The sequence below is a fragment of the Oncorhynchus keta genome, chromosome 30 (genome assembly GCF_023373465.1).
Source record: "Oncorhynchus keta strain PuntledgeMale-10-30-2019 chromosome 30, Oket_V2, whole genome shotgun sequence".
Lineage (NCBI taxonomy): Eukaryota > Metazoa > Chordata > Actinopteri > Salmoniformes > Salmonidae > Oncorhynchus > Oncorhynchus keta.
In genome coordinates, this window is record NC_068450.1 from 47,637,301 (window position 1) to 47,652,764 (window position 15,464).

At 41.5% G+C, this 15,464-nt stretch overlaps 1 protein-coding gene across 5 annotated transcripts in view; it reads left to right on the top strand.

Moving 5' to 3' along the window:
- Positions 1-1,982: 1,982 nt before the first annotated feature.
- The window catches only part of rnf130 (ring finger protein 130), a 69,271-nt gene continuing 55,789 nt past the window's right edge, over positions 1,983-15,464 (top strand). For all 5 annotated transcript variants that reach the window (XM_035744568.2, XM_035744571.2, XM_035744567.2 and 2 more), the window contains exons 1-2: positions 1,983-2,148; positions 2,696-3,150. In XM_035744568.2, the coding sequence (XP_035600461.1) occupies positions 2,883-3,150 (268 nt within the window). In that variant the 5' untranslated portion in view covers positions 1,983-2,148; positions 2,696-2,882. The remainder of the gene's footprint in view (positions 2,149-2,695; positions 3,151-15,464) is intronic.

The window sequence follows — 15,464 nt, forward strand, 5'->3', positions numbered from 1 at the left end:
TCTAGACGGTATAGTGACAAATGGACAAAGATGTGGAACACCAGGGGAAGCCATTTTTATGTGTTCAGGTTGAAAGAGTGTTACACACACTGTGTAAGAAGGGGAAAGACATAAGCACATCTTTACGTTTTTTTGTCTGGATGTGTGTGAAGACTTATTTTCCCATTTCCCCTGAAATTTCCCTTAGTGAAAACATTATCATAAAATAAACAAATTCACAAGCAACATTGAATAGGCTACATAAAGAGCTTAGCTTAGTTAGATTTTTCTAGCATATACTGTCCCTGTCACTGCAGGATAGTGACATATTGCTTGCCCTTATCAATAACATACTATAGGCTACCAGTATAGAACATGGGTCCAGCTGACACATTTTTTTCATAATTAGCTGCATAGAAAAGGTGCTATCTAGAAGTGGTGGAAAAAGTACCCAATTGTCATAAGTGATTAAAGATATCTTAATAGAAAATGACTCAAGTAATTACTCAAATATGGTTAAGTATTAAAAGTATAAATCATTTCACATTCTTAATATTAAGCAAACCAAATGGCACAATTTGCTTGTTCTTTAAAAAAACATATATTTTTTTTAAACTAAAACCTAAACGTCACTTGTCTGTCACCAATATTGAATAAAATGACATTTGAACTTACTCTACCAATTGACAATGAGATTGGTTGTTATATAGGGTGGAATTTGAGACAAAATACCCAAAGGAACGTAGTATTAAACAGACCTCTCAAACTTGGGTCTCAAGCCACTTCCTCTCAACTTTCTTTCTGTCAAAAGAAAAGTCCTGCATATGCGCCATATATGCACAAACAAGCTATAACATGTTGGGGATTTTTATTGTGACATGAGGAAAGCAGAGAGGATGTGAGTCGACAACAGACTCATGTTTGGAAAGTCTGTTAAATAATTTCCTGCAGTACGTTGGTGCCTGTGGATATTTTGTCTCAAATTCCCCCATACTGTATATTATGGTGGCAGGTAGCCTAGCGGTTAGAGCGTTGGGCCATTGACCGAAAGATTGCTAGATCGAATCCCCAGCTGACAAGGTAAAAATCTGTCATTCTGCCCCTGAACAAGGCAGTTAACCCACTGTTCCTAGGCTGTCATTGTAAATAAGAAGTTGTTCTTAACTGACTTGCCTAGTTAAATAAAATATGAGAAGCAACCCCAAAGACAATTAGTAGAATAAGTTCAAATATAATTTTATTGAACATTGGTGACAGACAATGGACCCTGTAAGTAGAGTTTAATTCAGTAGAGTACTGTACTGTTCAGTTCATTAGAGTAGAGAATGTTAGAAAAAAGGGGGATACAGTACATTATACTGTACTCTATTTTACTGAACTATACTTTAGGATATTACATCCAAATTATAACACAGTACATGGGATCATGACACGCATCATTAATACAGGCACATATCAGGCATCGTAATTAGGTGCCAGATTACATTTAAACCAAGTATTTTTCTGCATATCTAAGCACACATCTTGAGCTATCTGTATCCTCCTGACTGGTGGTTATTTTATTTATTTATTAACGAAACAAAATATTAGTTGCATCTCTGCTAAAATCTGGGTAAAAATATTGAAAGGAAGGTGGGTGGCTAGTACCACAGAGAAACAACACCCCAAAAATCGTTGTATGTATTAATCAAGAAGGACTTAATACCCTATAGCTTGATCAAAGCTCTGTGCCTGGTCCAGTCAACTCAAAAATATAAACAGGATAAATATGAGGGGGCACGTGCCCATATGGGCCCTTTCAGGAACCCATTTTTTTCTACGAGTGTGTATATGTTCTTACAATTGGATATGAGGGACACTGGAACCAAAACGATATAACAGTATTCCTAGGCTCTGTAATGTATTCATTAATGTCGACTGGTGATGTAAGGCTGATTTAAGGTTACAGGTGGGCGACCCTTTAGATAACTAACGGTTGTATACTGTCGTGATAGTACACCCGCCGCTCTCGCCCCCTTCTATGTGCGCGAGCTTTGTGTGTGCTCACGTCGCGCTTGCGCTGTGGAACCAGAAGAGCCAGAAGAAAAAGACGAGAGAGTGGATTCGATTTAATAAAGCAAGGCAAGAGATTTTGTGTCAATATCGTTTTGGTTCGACGAAATGGAGAAGGTAGGTTGCGCATCATGGCTTTCGGAGGTGCGAGTTAATGCGAAATGCGTACATTAATGGCTCCGATCAAGGATAGCGCGCTATCATTGGCACGCTATTGTGAACAAAAAGCAGCGATGACAGCTGTTCACTTGTGGCAATAATGCACATCTGTAAAAATAAATAATTGTCCTTAGAAAGACATTGCCACTATTGAAAATAATTATATTCCTAAATTAAGAAGTGTATCTCATTTTAATGTCAAGGCTTTGTATTTTGGGATATATTCGGGATAGCCTACTAAATAATCGAACGATACTAATGCGCATTATAGTTGACATTTAATATAGAGCTTATTATTTTCAAATAATGGGCACTCCTTAGGCTGTCATGCGATAAAAGGTTACACGGCTTGTGTTGTAAGATTAAGCCATTTACAGCAAATAGGCAACCCATAACATCTTAAGTATATAGCCTACACCTCTCTAAAGCCATTTGATTTGATTCAATTATTATTTCAGCTTTTCATTCTACAGTTCTAATGTGCGGGTTTTTGTTCGTTCCAAAGGCAGCGTAGGCAACATGTATTGGAATAAGACAACGATGTGAAGAGCACAGAATGTTTTTATGACGGGACGCCGCAGGGAAGACGCCGAGCCCCGGTCAGTTTATTTGGGGGAAAATCGTTGGAGTGGTTCAATTCCCTGAGTAACAGCTTGGATGTAAAGGGGACGTTACAGTAAGACATTCCAAAGATGCCCAAGAGGTGGACCGCAGCAACGCCATGCAGCTATCTCCCTGTCGTCTTGTTGGTGATCGTTCTGCCCAGGTGTATACTGTCGATCCGTGCTGACAAAACCATCAGCAAGGAAGACCATGTTACTGCTACGGTCAATGCCACCGTACTTGACTCCAAAGGCAATCCAAAGCAAATTCTAACCAAGGACGATGGCACCTACGGCCAGAATTCACCGAAAGTGGACGCGAAAGGAATCGTGATTGGACCTGCACCGAATCATGGAGGTAGGTCATATATCATTTATCAGCAGTGATGTATAGTTGCATTCAGGGGTAAATACATGGTGTTAATGCATGCGTGATGTTTAAGTAGCTTACCCCATTAATGCAATTGTTTGAATGATATTGAGGAATTGCTTTGTAGGCTACTTAAGATGTCAATAATACTACTACCAGCATGCAAACTGTGCTTGAAAATGGCAAGTGAAAGCTGTTCCCATAATATTTTCTAGGTCCAGACATTGCTCCTGTGTAATCATCAAAATGGGCACATACTGTGTGTGTGGGTGGGTGGGTGGGTGGGTGGGGGTGTACATAAAAATGTCACCCAGGAGTTCACCTGACTGGGGAAGTAGACAAAGTTGCCAACCCCCCCTCTCTTTCGTTGTATTCTCTATACGCCTATCATGACATCTAAGATATCACTTGTCAGAAATAATAGGGGTCAATGTATGGTTTTCTTCAGGCAATTGTATCTATAAAAAACATCTGAACTATTTGCCAGGCTCTGCTGGTGACACACGCCGCACACAGTAACAAGACAAATGCAGTCTCTCTCCAAATGACACACAGTAACAAATTACTGGGATATTTGCGATCCAGTTTGAAGGGCCTTCTACCAAACTGTTGCTGTATTAATAAATACACAATTGTTTAGGCAATATTTTCCTGTTATTCCAAGATGCTATATTTTCTTTCTTCAGTAGTCGCATTTCCCCTTTCGGCCCTTGTCATTATCTGTTATGGGGCCACATATTGGAAATAGCTCATGTTTCTGCAAAGCCAAGCTGATTTCTGGTCACTTCTCAAAATATCAAAGGGAATCTCCGACATACTTGCTGGACATTGTCATTTACATGCTATTTTGTTCAAAATCGAGCACTATTTCCTTTTCAGGATTTGCAAACAGTGGTAACTTTTCAAATCATGAAAAAAGGACGCTCTTCTAATTCTACCCATTAGTTATTATCAATTTTCTGTATTTTTACCCTGCTTTTTCTCCCCAATTTTGATCTTGTCTCATTGCTTCAATTCCCTAATGGGCTCAGGAGGCAAAAGTCGAGTGGTGAATCCTCTGAAACATGACCCGCCAAACAGCGTTTCTTAACGCCCGCCCACTTAACCCGGGAAAGCCAGTCGAACCAATGTGTCGGAGGAAACACTGTTCAATTGACAACGTGGTCAGCCTGCAGGCGCCCGGCCCACCACAAGGAGTCGCTAGAGTGCAATGAGCCAAGTAAAGACCACCCGGCCAAACCCTCCCCTAACCCGGGCGACACTGGGCCAATTGTGCACTGCCCTATGGGACTCCCGATCACGGCCAGTTGTGATACAGACTGGGATAGAACCCAGATCTGTAGTGACGCCTCTAGCACTGCGATGCTGCTCCACTTGGGAGGCCCTAACCATTTTATTTCATTGGACTTCGGGACCTCCTTGCTGTGTAAACTCATATTTACCCCATTTCCCTAAGCCCCTTGTTTGAGTGCCTTCGGGCTAATCTGTAAACAGACTGGATGGGCTGAATACACATTGCAACTGTAGCTGTCCCGTATCTCTCCCCTCAGCTTTCGATGAACACTTAACAGCAGTGTCCCCAAAACACTCTTCCCCAGGGTTAATGTAATCATTCTGAGGGAGGCCCTGGCTGACTTGTGAGGGCTTGGCTTGGTAAGGAATCTGAAGAACACTCAGAAGTGGGTTGAGGGCCATTTTGCATGCTTGTTATTTACAACCACAACATCATGTTCCACCCACCCCTTACATACATCTGGTGTGCACTGTGCATTCACCACAGGCTGTGTGTTTTGAATGTGTCCATGATTTTGTGTGTGACTGTATTACTGAGCGTAATTTCATCCTTTAGCTATGAACATTGTGTGCTAGTACACTCTTGGTCCACTTTTTCCCTACTCCAACAAACATTCAAAAAACCATTAACCGGGTCTCAAAGCTTCTGTAGTAGAACATTACATAATGGATCACTTAAACACGTTTTGGCTGAATCATTCTGGCCCTGAGATGTATTGCAATGATAGGCCAATGGTGATGGGGCCATATCATCTTCCCGGCATCGGAGGCGTGAACCCTCGTCTCTCTGCTCTGGTCGCTAGCTTTGTTCAGGATACAGGATGCACAAAAAAGAGCATGAAATTGAGAGAAAGTGTAAATGAGGTCAAACATCTTCACCTTGCCAGTCCCTCCAGGATTCTGTGATTCTGCGATGGCAATGTTTTTGGCAAAATCAACAATTCCCCACATATTATGCAAGGGCGTGCAAATTTCAACATTCACCGCACTATTAGCTGTGAAATCATTGCAATATTATAGCATAAAACTGACCAATCACTGCAGTACAAAAAGAGGGCTCACAAGTTCAACCAATCACACATTTACCACATAATCTGGTTCAATCAAGCCAAACATCCACATTTCCCTCATCACTGCATTTTTGCCACAAATTGGACAAAATCATTGCATATTGCCATGCAAAATGTCAGAATTGCCACAGCAAAATCTGTCATTTTTGCCCGCAAATGTATTTAAAAAATCCTGCAAAATCATGGAGTGACAGCATATCCTGTACTTCTGTCAAAGGAAGAGCGAGGATACAAGCAAACAGTCAGTTTCAATTTTCCTACCTCTCTTTGTTCTTGGCATAAGGATTCTTTGTTCTGAACAGTTCTTTGTCTTCCTTGTTCACAAAGAACAAAATGATACCCTTTTTGTAAAGGTTTTACTTGATATAGAACATGATAGGTGTACAGTTGCTATGGAAACTGAAATGGCCAGAAAAGTAATACCACTGTTTCCATTTCTGTGGTGGGCAGAAGGTGCCTTTTGAATCGTCTAAGTGTATATTCAAACTTCAGTATGGACTGCCTAAAATAGTTACAAAACCCCTGTTCTTGTGGTGTCCAAAAGTATGATAGAGAACTTCATTGGTTGAAATCTGATTTGACGTACAGTGCCTTCAGAAAGTATTCACACCCCTTGACTTTTGCCACATTTTGTTGTGTAACTGGCCTACACCTAATACCCCATAATGTTGTTTTTAGATTTTTTTTTTTAAATGATTAAAAATTAAAAGCTGAGATGTCTTAAATCAATAAGTATTCAACCCCTTTGTTATGGCAAGCCTAAAAGTGTTCAGGAGTAAAAGTTTGCTTAACAAGTCATGTAATAAGTTGCATGGACTCACTCTGTGTGTAATAATCGTGTTTAACATTGACTTTTGAATACTTCCTCATCTCTGTACCCCACAAATACAATTATCTGTAAGGTCCCTCATTCGAGCAGTGAATTTCAAACACAGATCCAACCACAAAGACCAGGGAGGTTTTCTAATACTACAAAGATATAGGCATCCTTCCTAACTCAGCTGCCAGAGGTGAAGGAAACCACTCAGAGATTTCACCATGAGGCCAATGGTGACTTTAAAACAGTTACAGAGATTAATTGCTGTGATATGGGAACTGAGGATGGATCAACAACATTGTGGTTACTCCACAATACTAACTTAATTGACAGAGTGAAAAGAAGAAAGCCTGTACAGAATACAAATATTCCAAAACATGCATCTTGTTTGCAATAAGGTACTAAAGTAAAACTGCAAAAAGCTTTATGTCCTGAATACAAAGGGTTATGCTTGGGGCAAATCCAACACAACAAATCACTGAGTACCACTTTTCATATTGTTAAGCATGGAGGTGGCTGCATCATATTATGGGTATGCTTGTCATCGGCAGGGCCTTGGGAGTTTTTCTTCAGGATGCAAATAAATGGAATAGCGCTAAGCACAGGCAAAATTCTCCCAGAAAGACACTGGGATACAAATTCACCTTTCAGCTGGACAATAACCTGAAAGACAAGGCCAAATATACACTGGAGTTGCTTACCAAGAAGACATTGAATGTTCCTGAGTGGCCTAGTTACAATTTTGACTTGGCTTGGCTTGAACATCTATGGCAAGACTGTAAAATGGCTGTCAAGCAATGACCAACAACCAACTTGACAGAGCTTGAACAATTTAAAAATAATAATGTGCAAATATTGTACAATCCAGGTGTGCAAAGCTCTTAGACTTACCCAGAAAGATTCACACCTGTAATCGCTGCCAAATGTGATTGTAACATGTATTGACTCAGGGGTGTGAATATTTATTTGATATTTCTGTATTTAACATTCAATACATTTTCCCCCAAAAATCGAAAAAAATGTTTTCACATTTTCATTATGGGTTATTGTGTGTAGATGGGTGTTTAAAAAAAAACATATTTAATCCATTTTGAATTCAGGCTGTAACACAACAACGTGGAATAAGTCAAGGTGTATGAATACTTTCTGAAGGCACTATAGATTAGCCTTGAGTCCTCGACTAGGACTTGTTTTTGATGTCACTCAGGTTGACTGCCAAAGGCCTAGTTACCATCATCTGCTGATGGCACCGTGGTGGCAGTTCGGCCTTGGTGGGGGGTGGAGTGACCTGTGCCACAACCCTTCCAGCAAACCACCAACCCCAAACTCGGGTCAGGCAAAGTGGAACATCAACAGCATGTTAGTAGGCATATGACCAAGAGAGGGGTGAAAAAACATACTTGGAATAATGTTCAACAAAGTAACAAAAGAACGAGTTTGTATGTCTTGGGTCATAGTTACTTAGGAGATCTCTGTTGTTTGGTATCACATCAACACTAATGTCCATTTACCGTACTCAACGGGAATTGCTATTACTGTCATGGTAAGGTTCTTCTGTTGAAGGGGTTACTTAACTGGGCTAGAACGGGTTTTCCCACTGCCTACCTACACAGGATTCCATTACTCTGCTGAAGGTCAGTCAAGACCATCGCGTCTGTAACTTGGCGATCAGGAACACTGCCCTGTGCTTGGTCTTTCTTCAGTTCAATAGGTCTGACAGAAATCAATTTCATAGCACCACACATGAACCTGACTCAATGGAATTATCACCAGCACTCGATTTCAAGGAAGTCACATGCCTGTTGAATTCTTCGGCCTTGGCAGTTACCTGCATTCCACTTGACACTTTTGTGTTCATATACCTGAGGGAATGAGAGACAATTTGATATCAATACAGCCTTTTCCTCAGAGGTGTAGGTATGAGACTAACACGGAACCCAAACCGGCTGCGCGCGTGCGCCATCGTGCATAAATGTATTTTGTCCCCCTACACCAAACGCGATCACGACACGCAGGTTAAAATATCAAAACAAACTCTGAATAAATTACATTAATTTGCGGACAGGTCGAAAAGCCCTGAAACATTTATGGCAATTTAGCTAGTTAGCTTGCACTTGCTAGCTAATTTGACCTATTTAGCTAGCTTGCTGTTGCTAGCTAATTTGGCCTGGGATGTAAACATTAGGTTGTTATTTTACCTGAAATGCACAAGGTCCTCTACTCCGACAATTAATCCACACATAAAACGGTCAACCGAATAGTTTCTAGTCATCTCTCCTCCTTACAGGCTTTTTCATCGTTGAACGTATATGGTGATTGGCATCCAAACTTTCATAGTATTACCACAACAGTTTGTCTTTCAATCACCCACGTGTGTATAACTAATGAGGAGATGGCACGTGGGTACCTGCTTCTATAAACCAATGAGGAAATGGAAGAGGCAGGACTTACAGAGCAATCTGCGTCAGAAATAGAAAGGACTTCTATTTTAGCCCTTGGCAACGCAGAAACAATAATTTAATAACATTTCTATATTTATTTTGCAATGCTCGCACGCACGGTGTAATCAGGGTATATATATATATATATATATATATTTTTTTTTAACCTTTATTTAACTAGGCAAGTCAGTTAAAAACAAATTCTTATTTTCAATGGCGAACAGTGGGTTAACTGCCTGTTCAGGGGCAGAACAACAGATTTGTACCTTGTCAGCTCGGGGATTTGAACTTGCAACCTTTCAGTAGTCCAACGCTCTAACCACTAGGCTACCCTGTCGGCACAATCCTCTTTGTCCACTGTCTGTTATCAGTCCAACAATTCATCCACCTGATTTTTCCAGAGTCAATGGAGCTAGGTGTTTGTGGCAGGTCAGAGATCAGCCCTAGGCATGCCCACATGCAAGGCCGCAATCACACACTATATTTAACTAGGCAAGTCAGTTAAGAACAAATTCTTATTTTACAAGGACGGCCTAGCCCGGCCAAACCCTCCCCTAACCGGGACAACGCTGGGCCAATTGTGCGCCACCCTATGGGACTCCCAATCACAGCTGGTTATGATACAGCCCGGGATCGAACCAGGGTCTGTAGTGATGACTCTAGCACTGAGATACAGTTCCTTAGACTGCTGAGACATTCGGGAGCTCGTTAAAGTACTGTGTTCTAAATTTGGTGACTGCTATTATTACAAAGCTAACACGTTCTCCACGAGGACCAAATATTGTAAGGACTTCATAAAAATGGCAACTATGTTGCTGCGGTGGCTGCCAGCTGTCACTTCTATGGAGGCCATGAATAGAAACAGAAATAAAATCTTGGCTTCATCAAACTGGTTTACTCTGGAGTCTTGGCAGAGATATAGAAGGTATCAGAGCACCTATAAAGTACAACAACTCTCTTCGCAGAGCGCTTTGACCTTTCGTTGTATGTACCCTTTGAACCTTGACCCTTAGTTGTGCCTAGGACATTTCAATCAAACCCACTTCGATCTGCTGATTTTGAACTCTGTCTGTGGTCTGTTTAGTGAGGTGTCAAACTGATCTTATCCATTTAATTCAGTTCTCTTTTATGTTAATGGAAGGTTTATCTTGTAACATCCTCACATAACCTTTTCAATAGCCCCTGAATTAAATATGATTTGTTATACAGAGTGTGAGTACTGGTAGTACTTCAGGAGAGAAGTTTACATTTCTGAAAGCCATTCTAAACACAGTCCACAGCCTCCAGATCTCTTGGAACATAAACCTGTTGATTTATCGCTTCCTGTTTTGAGTCGTGTAGCATTAGAATTTTGTCCTCAGGCCATTCTGCCTTTCCATCTCTATCTCTCTGCGTCTCTGGCTGCCCAACCGTAGGACTGAGGCGGTCTCCAAGGGCATAGGACATATGGTGGCGAGATCAAACGATCGAAGCCCAAGCTGCTCTGCCTTCGCTAGAGCCATAAAGAAGAGCAGTCGCTCGGATAAATGTTCTTCTTTCCCCTCCTCGCCTCCGCTCCATTCACTTTGCCCAGTCTCTCCTCACCAGCCAGTGCCAGCACCGTAGGCCTACAAATCATAGTTTAGGAATGAGAAATCATTCCAAAACCAAGACAAGCTATCAAGACAGTACCACCCAATCAGAAGTCAGACCCAGAGCAGCCAGAGTAACCAACCTTGTCAGATGGATGGAAGCCTGTCCGTATAGAGTACTTGGCCAGTAAGACCGTGTGTCAATGGAAACCCTGTTGTGCCGTTGCGTAGTTACCGAGCCAGGTGATTTGGGAAGCTCGAGTGAGCCCACATGGCGATAAATGACCCTAGCATGGTGTGGCTCGTTGGGGATGTAGGCTAATTAGCCTCACCCCGGGCCATGGATGACCAACACTCCCTCGCTACTGGGAAGAAATATCAGCTTGCAGTAGGTAGGGAGTAGGGATACTGAGGTTGCTGCTGTACCCCCTGAAAAATCTGAATTTAAAAAAATGTATTTTAATAAAAGATGTATAATACATTTTCAAAGTAGTGCACTGGGTCTTTACGAGTATTATCGGGCTGATATAGAGGTCTGTAGTGCAGGCAAAAACATTTTTTAAGCATCTCCGCTTTGGAAAAAAGGTAGTTGTATAATTAAGAACAGTGTCTTTCAGGATTTAATAGTTGGAATTGTAAGAGTTGTTGCCCTGTCACTTTCTCTGCAATTGTCCTTCTAATGGAATCCAGAAAGAACAACAACCATGTCCACAAACATTTACATCAAAAAGTTCTGGGCAGAGACACAAAACATCCACATCAAATAACATGGAAAACAACCACTTTTTGTGCAGTATTACTTTACCATCCTTACATACCACTTAATGTACATTACTGTATTGTACATAGGCTGGTCATCTAGGTTTATACCTGTAGACTTTCCATCACCATGAAGAGAAACAGTGCATAATACAGTAATTGAGTACATTGAGACATCAAGTGGTTTGATGCTGTGATGATGGGGCTCAGTTGGTAGAGCATGGTGCTTGAAATGTTAGGGTTGTGGGTTCGATTCCCACTGGGGACCAGTTTTTTTTCTTTAAGTATGAAAATGTATGCACTCACTTAAGTAAGTTGCTCTGGATAAGAGTGTCTACTAAAATGGAAAAGAACTGAAATTGTCAATTCATTAATCACATAGAAATAAGTTGCATTTGCAAGATATTTCAAGATACTGGAATAAATATCACGCAAGTATTTTTATTTTATTTCACAAAACAGGTTAACTGTTTTGTACAGAGAATTATCAGACTCAAGTTAAAAATTATGGTAAACTTATTTTGTTGCATCCACCAAAATTGCAGCACCCTTACCCCCAAACTGCTTCCTGTGGCTATATCAAATGTAGAGTTTTTTTTCCCCCTATGATATTTATTTTGAGCAGCAGTGGCAACATTTTAATTATATTGTTATCTTCCATTGAAACTCATCTGAATATTGAGGACAGTTTAATTGTATTTCTTGATCTCAATGACGTCACCAGCCAATTCTATATTAATCCCAAAAATGATCTAACTAGCGTAAAGTTACTGTTACTACGCTTCTAGGATTACAAGCCAGCTAGCTAGCAAGCTAGCGCGTTACCATGGAGGTTTCTTGGACAATTTGATGAGAATATGAGCAGATATGGATCTTGTTGTAACCTTTCACTCTGGGGGGGTGCCTTAATACTGTATGCCTTGTGAACCTGCTCAGTATCTCCTTTATCTACTGTATCGCACAATTAACACAAAACAATTATGTGGGCTGTAACATTGTAATACCACACACGCAGGATAGGAAATGTATGCAGGACAAATAGGAAAAACAGATCATTTAATTTCACACCAAATTGGTTTGGATCGTTTTTTCAAAACTTCTGCAAGTGTTCCTCCTTAGTTTGGTTCGTTTGGACTGGTGTGAACACTCTATCCGCACTAGGGAGTGCACTAAACAACGCACTGTGGTTTGCTCAAAAAAGGGTGGTCCTGGTCCGATTCTATTAGTACCATGATGCAGTTCGCTCCAGGTGAGAACGCAGTCCGGACCAAACACCGGAAAAGAACCAGAGGCGTACAGCATTTGATAAAAATGCATGGCAGATGGCTTGATATCTCTGAAACATTATGTGAGTAGCAGTGCTTTTATAACCTCATCAGATTAATCAATCAATCAATCAAATGTATTTATAAAGCCCTTTTTACATCAGCAGATGTCACAAAGTGCTATACAGAAACACAGCATAAACCCCAACAAGCAAGCAATGCAGATGTAGAAGCACGGTGGCTAGGAAAAACTCCATAGAAAAGCAGGAACCTAGGATGAAACCTAGAGAGGAACCACGCTCTGGAGGGGTGGCCAGTCCTCTTCTGGTTGTGCCAAGTGGAGATTATAAGAGTACATGGCCATTTAAGGCCAGATTGTTGTTCAAGATGTTCATAGATGACCAGCAGGGTCAAATAATAATCACAGTGGTTGTAGAGGGTGCAACAGGTCAGTCAGTACCTCAGGTCAATTGGCTTTCCATAGCCGAGCATTCAGAGGTAGAGAGACGAAAACAGCAGGTCCGGTGAACAGGTCACGGTTCCCTAGCCGTAGGCAGAACAGTTGAAACTGGAGCAGCAGCACGACCAGGCGGACTGGGGACAGCCAGGAGTCAACAGGCCAGGTAGTCCTGAGGCATGATCCAAGGGCTCAGATCCTCTGGGAGGGAGAGAGAGAATTAGAGGGAGCATACTTAAATTCACATAGGACACCAGATAAGACAGGAGAATTACACCAGATATAACAGACTGACCCTAGCCCCCCGGCACAAAGACTATTGCAGCATAGATACTGGAGACTGAGACGGGTGTGTCGGGGGACACTGTGGCCCCGTCCGATGATACCCCCGAACAGCGCCAACCAGGCAGGATATAACCACACCCATTTTGCCAAAGCACAGCTCCCACACCACTAAAGGGATATCAACAGACCACCAACTTACTACCCTGAGACAAGGCTGAGTATAGCCCACAAAGATCTTCTCCACCGAAGAGACGCAAACCGGACAGGAAGATCACGTCTGTGACTCAACTCACTCAAGTGATGCACCCCTCCTAGGGACTGCAGGGAAGAGCAGTAGTAAGATTAGGGGAGACATGGGCTATACCGGGGATATAGGCTACTGAATATAGACTTTTCACTTCGCAGTTAGATTGTCTATTCCTCCCGCATGTTTTTTTGAAGACCAAAGCGAAAGTAATATGTTTTTGGACACAAGTTATGCTTCTTGCTAATCATAGATGGATTAAATGTGAGCATTTTTCTCCAATAAACAAATGGCTTGCATGAACGCGTGGTATTGTTTAGGCATTTCAGTTTGTTTGACATTTGGCAATGTGAAACCAACCGGACCAAATTTGAAAATAATTCTATGTAACTAATAATCAAACACTGTTTCAAACTATAGCTCAGAACTATGTGTGAAAATGCCCTTAGTCAGTGGTGACTAATGAAAGCCTTGCTAGTGGAGTTCCATCCGGTGTTCTGCTATTAGACTGCAGTGTATTATTTCCATTGTGTGCTGCCACAGTATCTGCGGGCTGCTAGCTGTGGCTCTGTGAATGTGAGGAGGAGGGGGGGGGGCAGCTCTGAAGCAGACAGAGAGAGAGCAGTCTCCTAAGCCTTCAGTGATGATGACGGATGAGCCATTTTGATTGGTTGGAGGTTGGTGGGTCGAACAGAGCGCTCCATCCGCAGCGTTAAGGAGAAAATGTGCCGTTAAATTGCCTTGGACGCACCAGCCTAACCACAGACGAGATGAATGTTAGAACAATGGGCAGCAGCCTAGACTCTGTCATCGTCTCTCTGGAGTTTCACTGTACATTGGCCATGTTGGGATATAGAATATACCCCAATTGGTTGCCTCTGGAAGGAAACAGAGCAGGTTTGGGAAAGATTTCACTCAAATTTAGTTTGCCTTTGTTATTTGATCATGACTTTTGTACAGTGTGTTGTTACTTATACAGTATGATGCCCAAGGGATTGACATTCATGGCAAAATTGGATGAGTTGTCCTCCTCACTCACACACTTATAAAGTAGATGTGTAAATATCACCAGAGTTTTTTTATATATATTTTTTAATCAGTTATTCTGAATATTAGATTATTAGCAGTAAAATGCTGGTTATAATAACCTTGACCTTGACCTTAAGAGGGTTCAGCTGTGACGTTGGTGTTCCTCTTACCTCACAGTGGTCCTGCTGGCTCTCTGTCACCTGTGTGAGCCGAGCCCACTAAGCCGAGTGAGTCAGGCGAGGTTATGTGATTCCAATAGTTATCCTGCTCCCCACCACCATTACGCTAACTCATTCATTAAACAGTCTGAGCTTTGAGGGAGAGCAGTCCTGGGGGAGTGTGGAACTGGAGGAGTCCCACAGACAAGTGATTTACTGGAACTGTGCAGTTAAAACTGTAGCTTTAATAAATAGCACTAGCCATGTTCTGAGAGCTTTCTTTGTTGAAAACTAATCTGGTAAATATACAGTGCCATTCGGAAAGTATTCACACCCCTTGACTTCTTCCACGTTTTGTTGTTACAAAGTGGGACTAAAATGGATTTGTCATTTTTGTCTACGATCTACACAAAATAATGTAATGTCACAGTGGAAGAAAAATTCTTAGCATTGTTAAAAAAAAAATCGATATAGGTTTTTTTGTTGCCTTATTGCAAACAGGATGCATGTTTTAGAATATTTGCATTCAGTACAGCCTTCCTCATTTTTACTCTTTCATTTAGGTTATTATTGTGAAGTAAATACATCGTTTCCTCCGATCGCAGCCAATAAACTCGGTAACTGTATTAAAGTCACCTTTGGCTTCATGATAAAATCCCTAAGCGGTTTCCTTCCTCTTCGACAGCTGAGTTAGGAAGGACGCCTGTATTTTGTAGTGACTGGGTGCATTGATACACCGTCCAAATTGCAATAAATAACTTCACAATGCTCAACGGGATATTCAATGCTTCCTTCTTTGTGGTTGATATTCACTGCTCGACTGAGGGACCTTACAATTATCTGTATGTGTGGGGTACAGAGGTGAGGTAGTAATTCAAAAAAATCATGTTAAATATTGTACATGGAGTGAGTC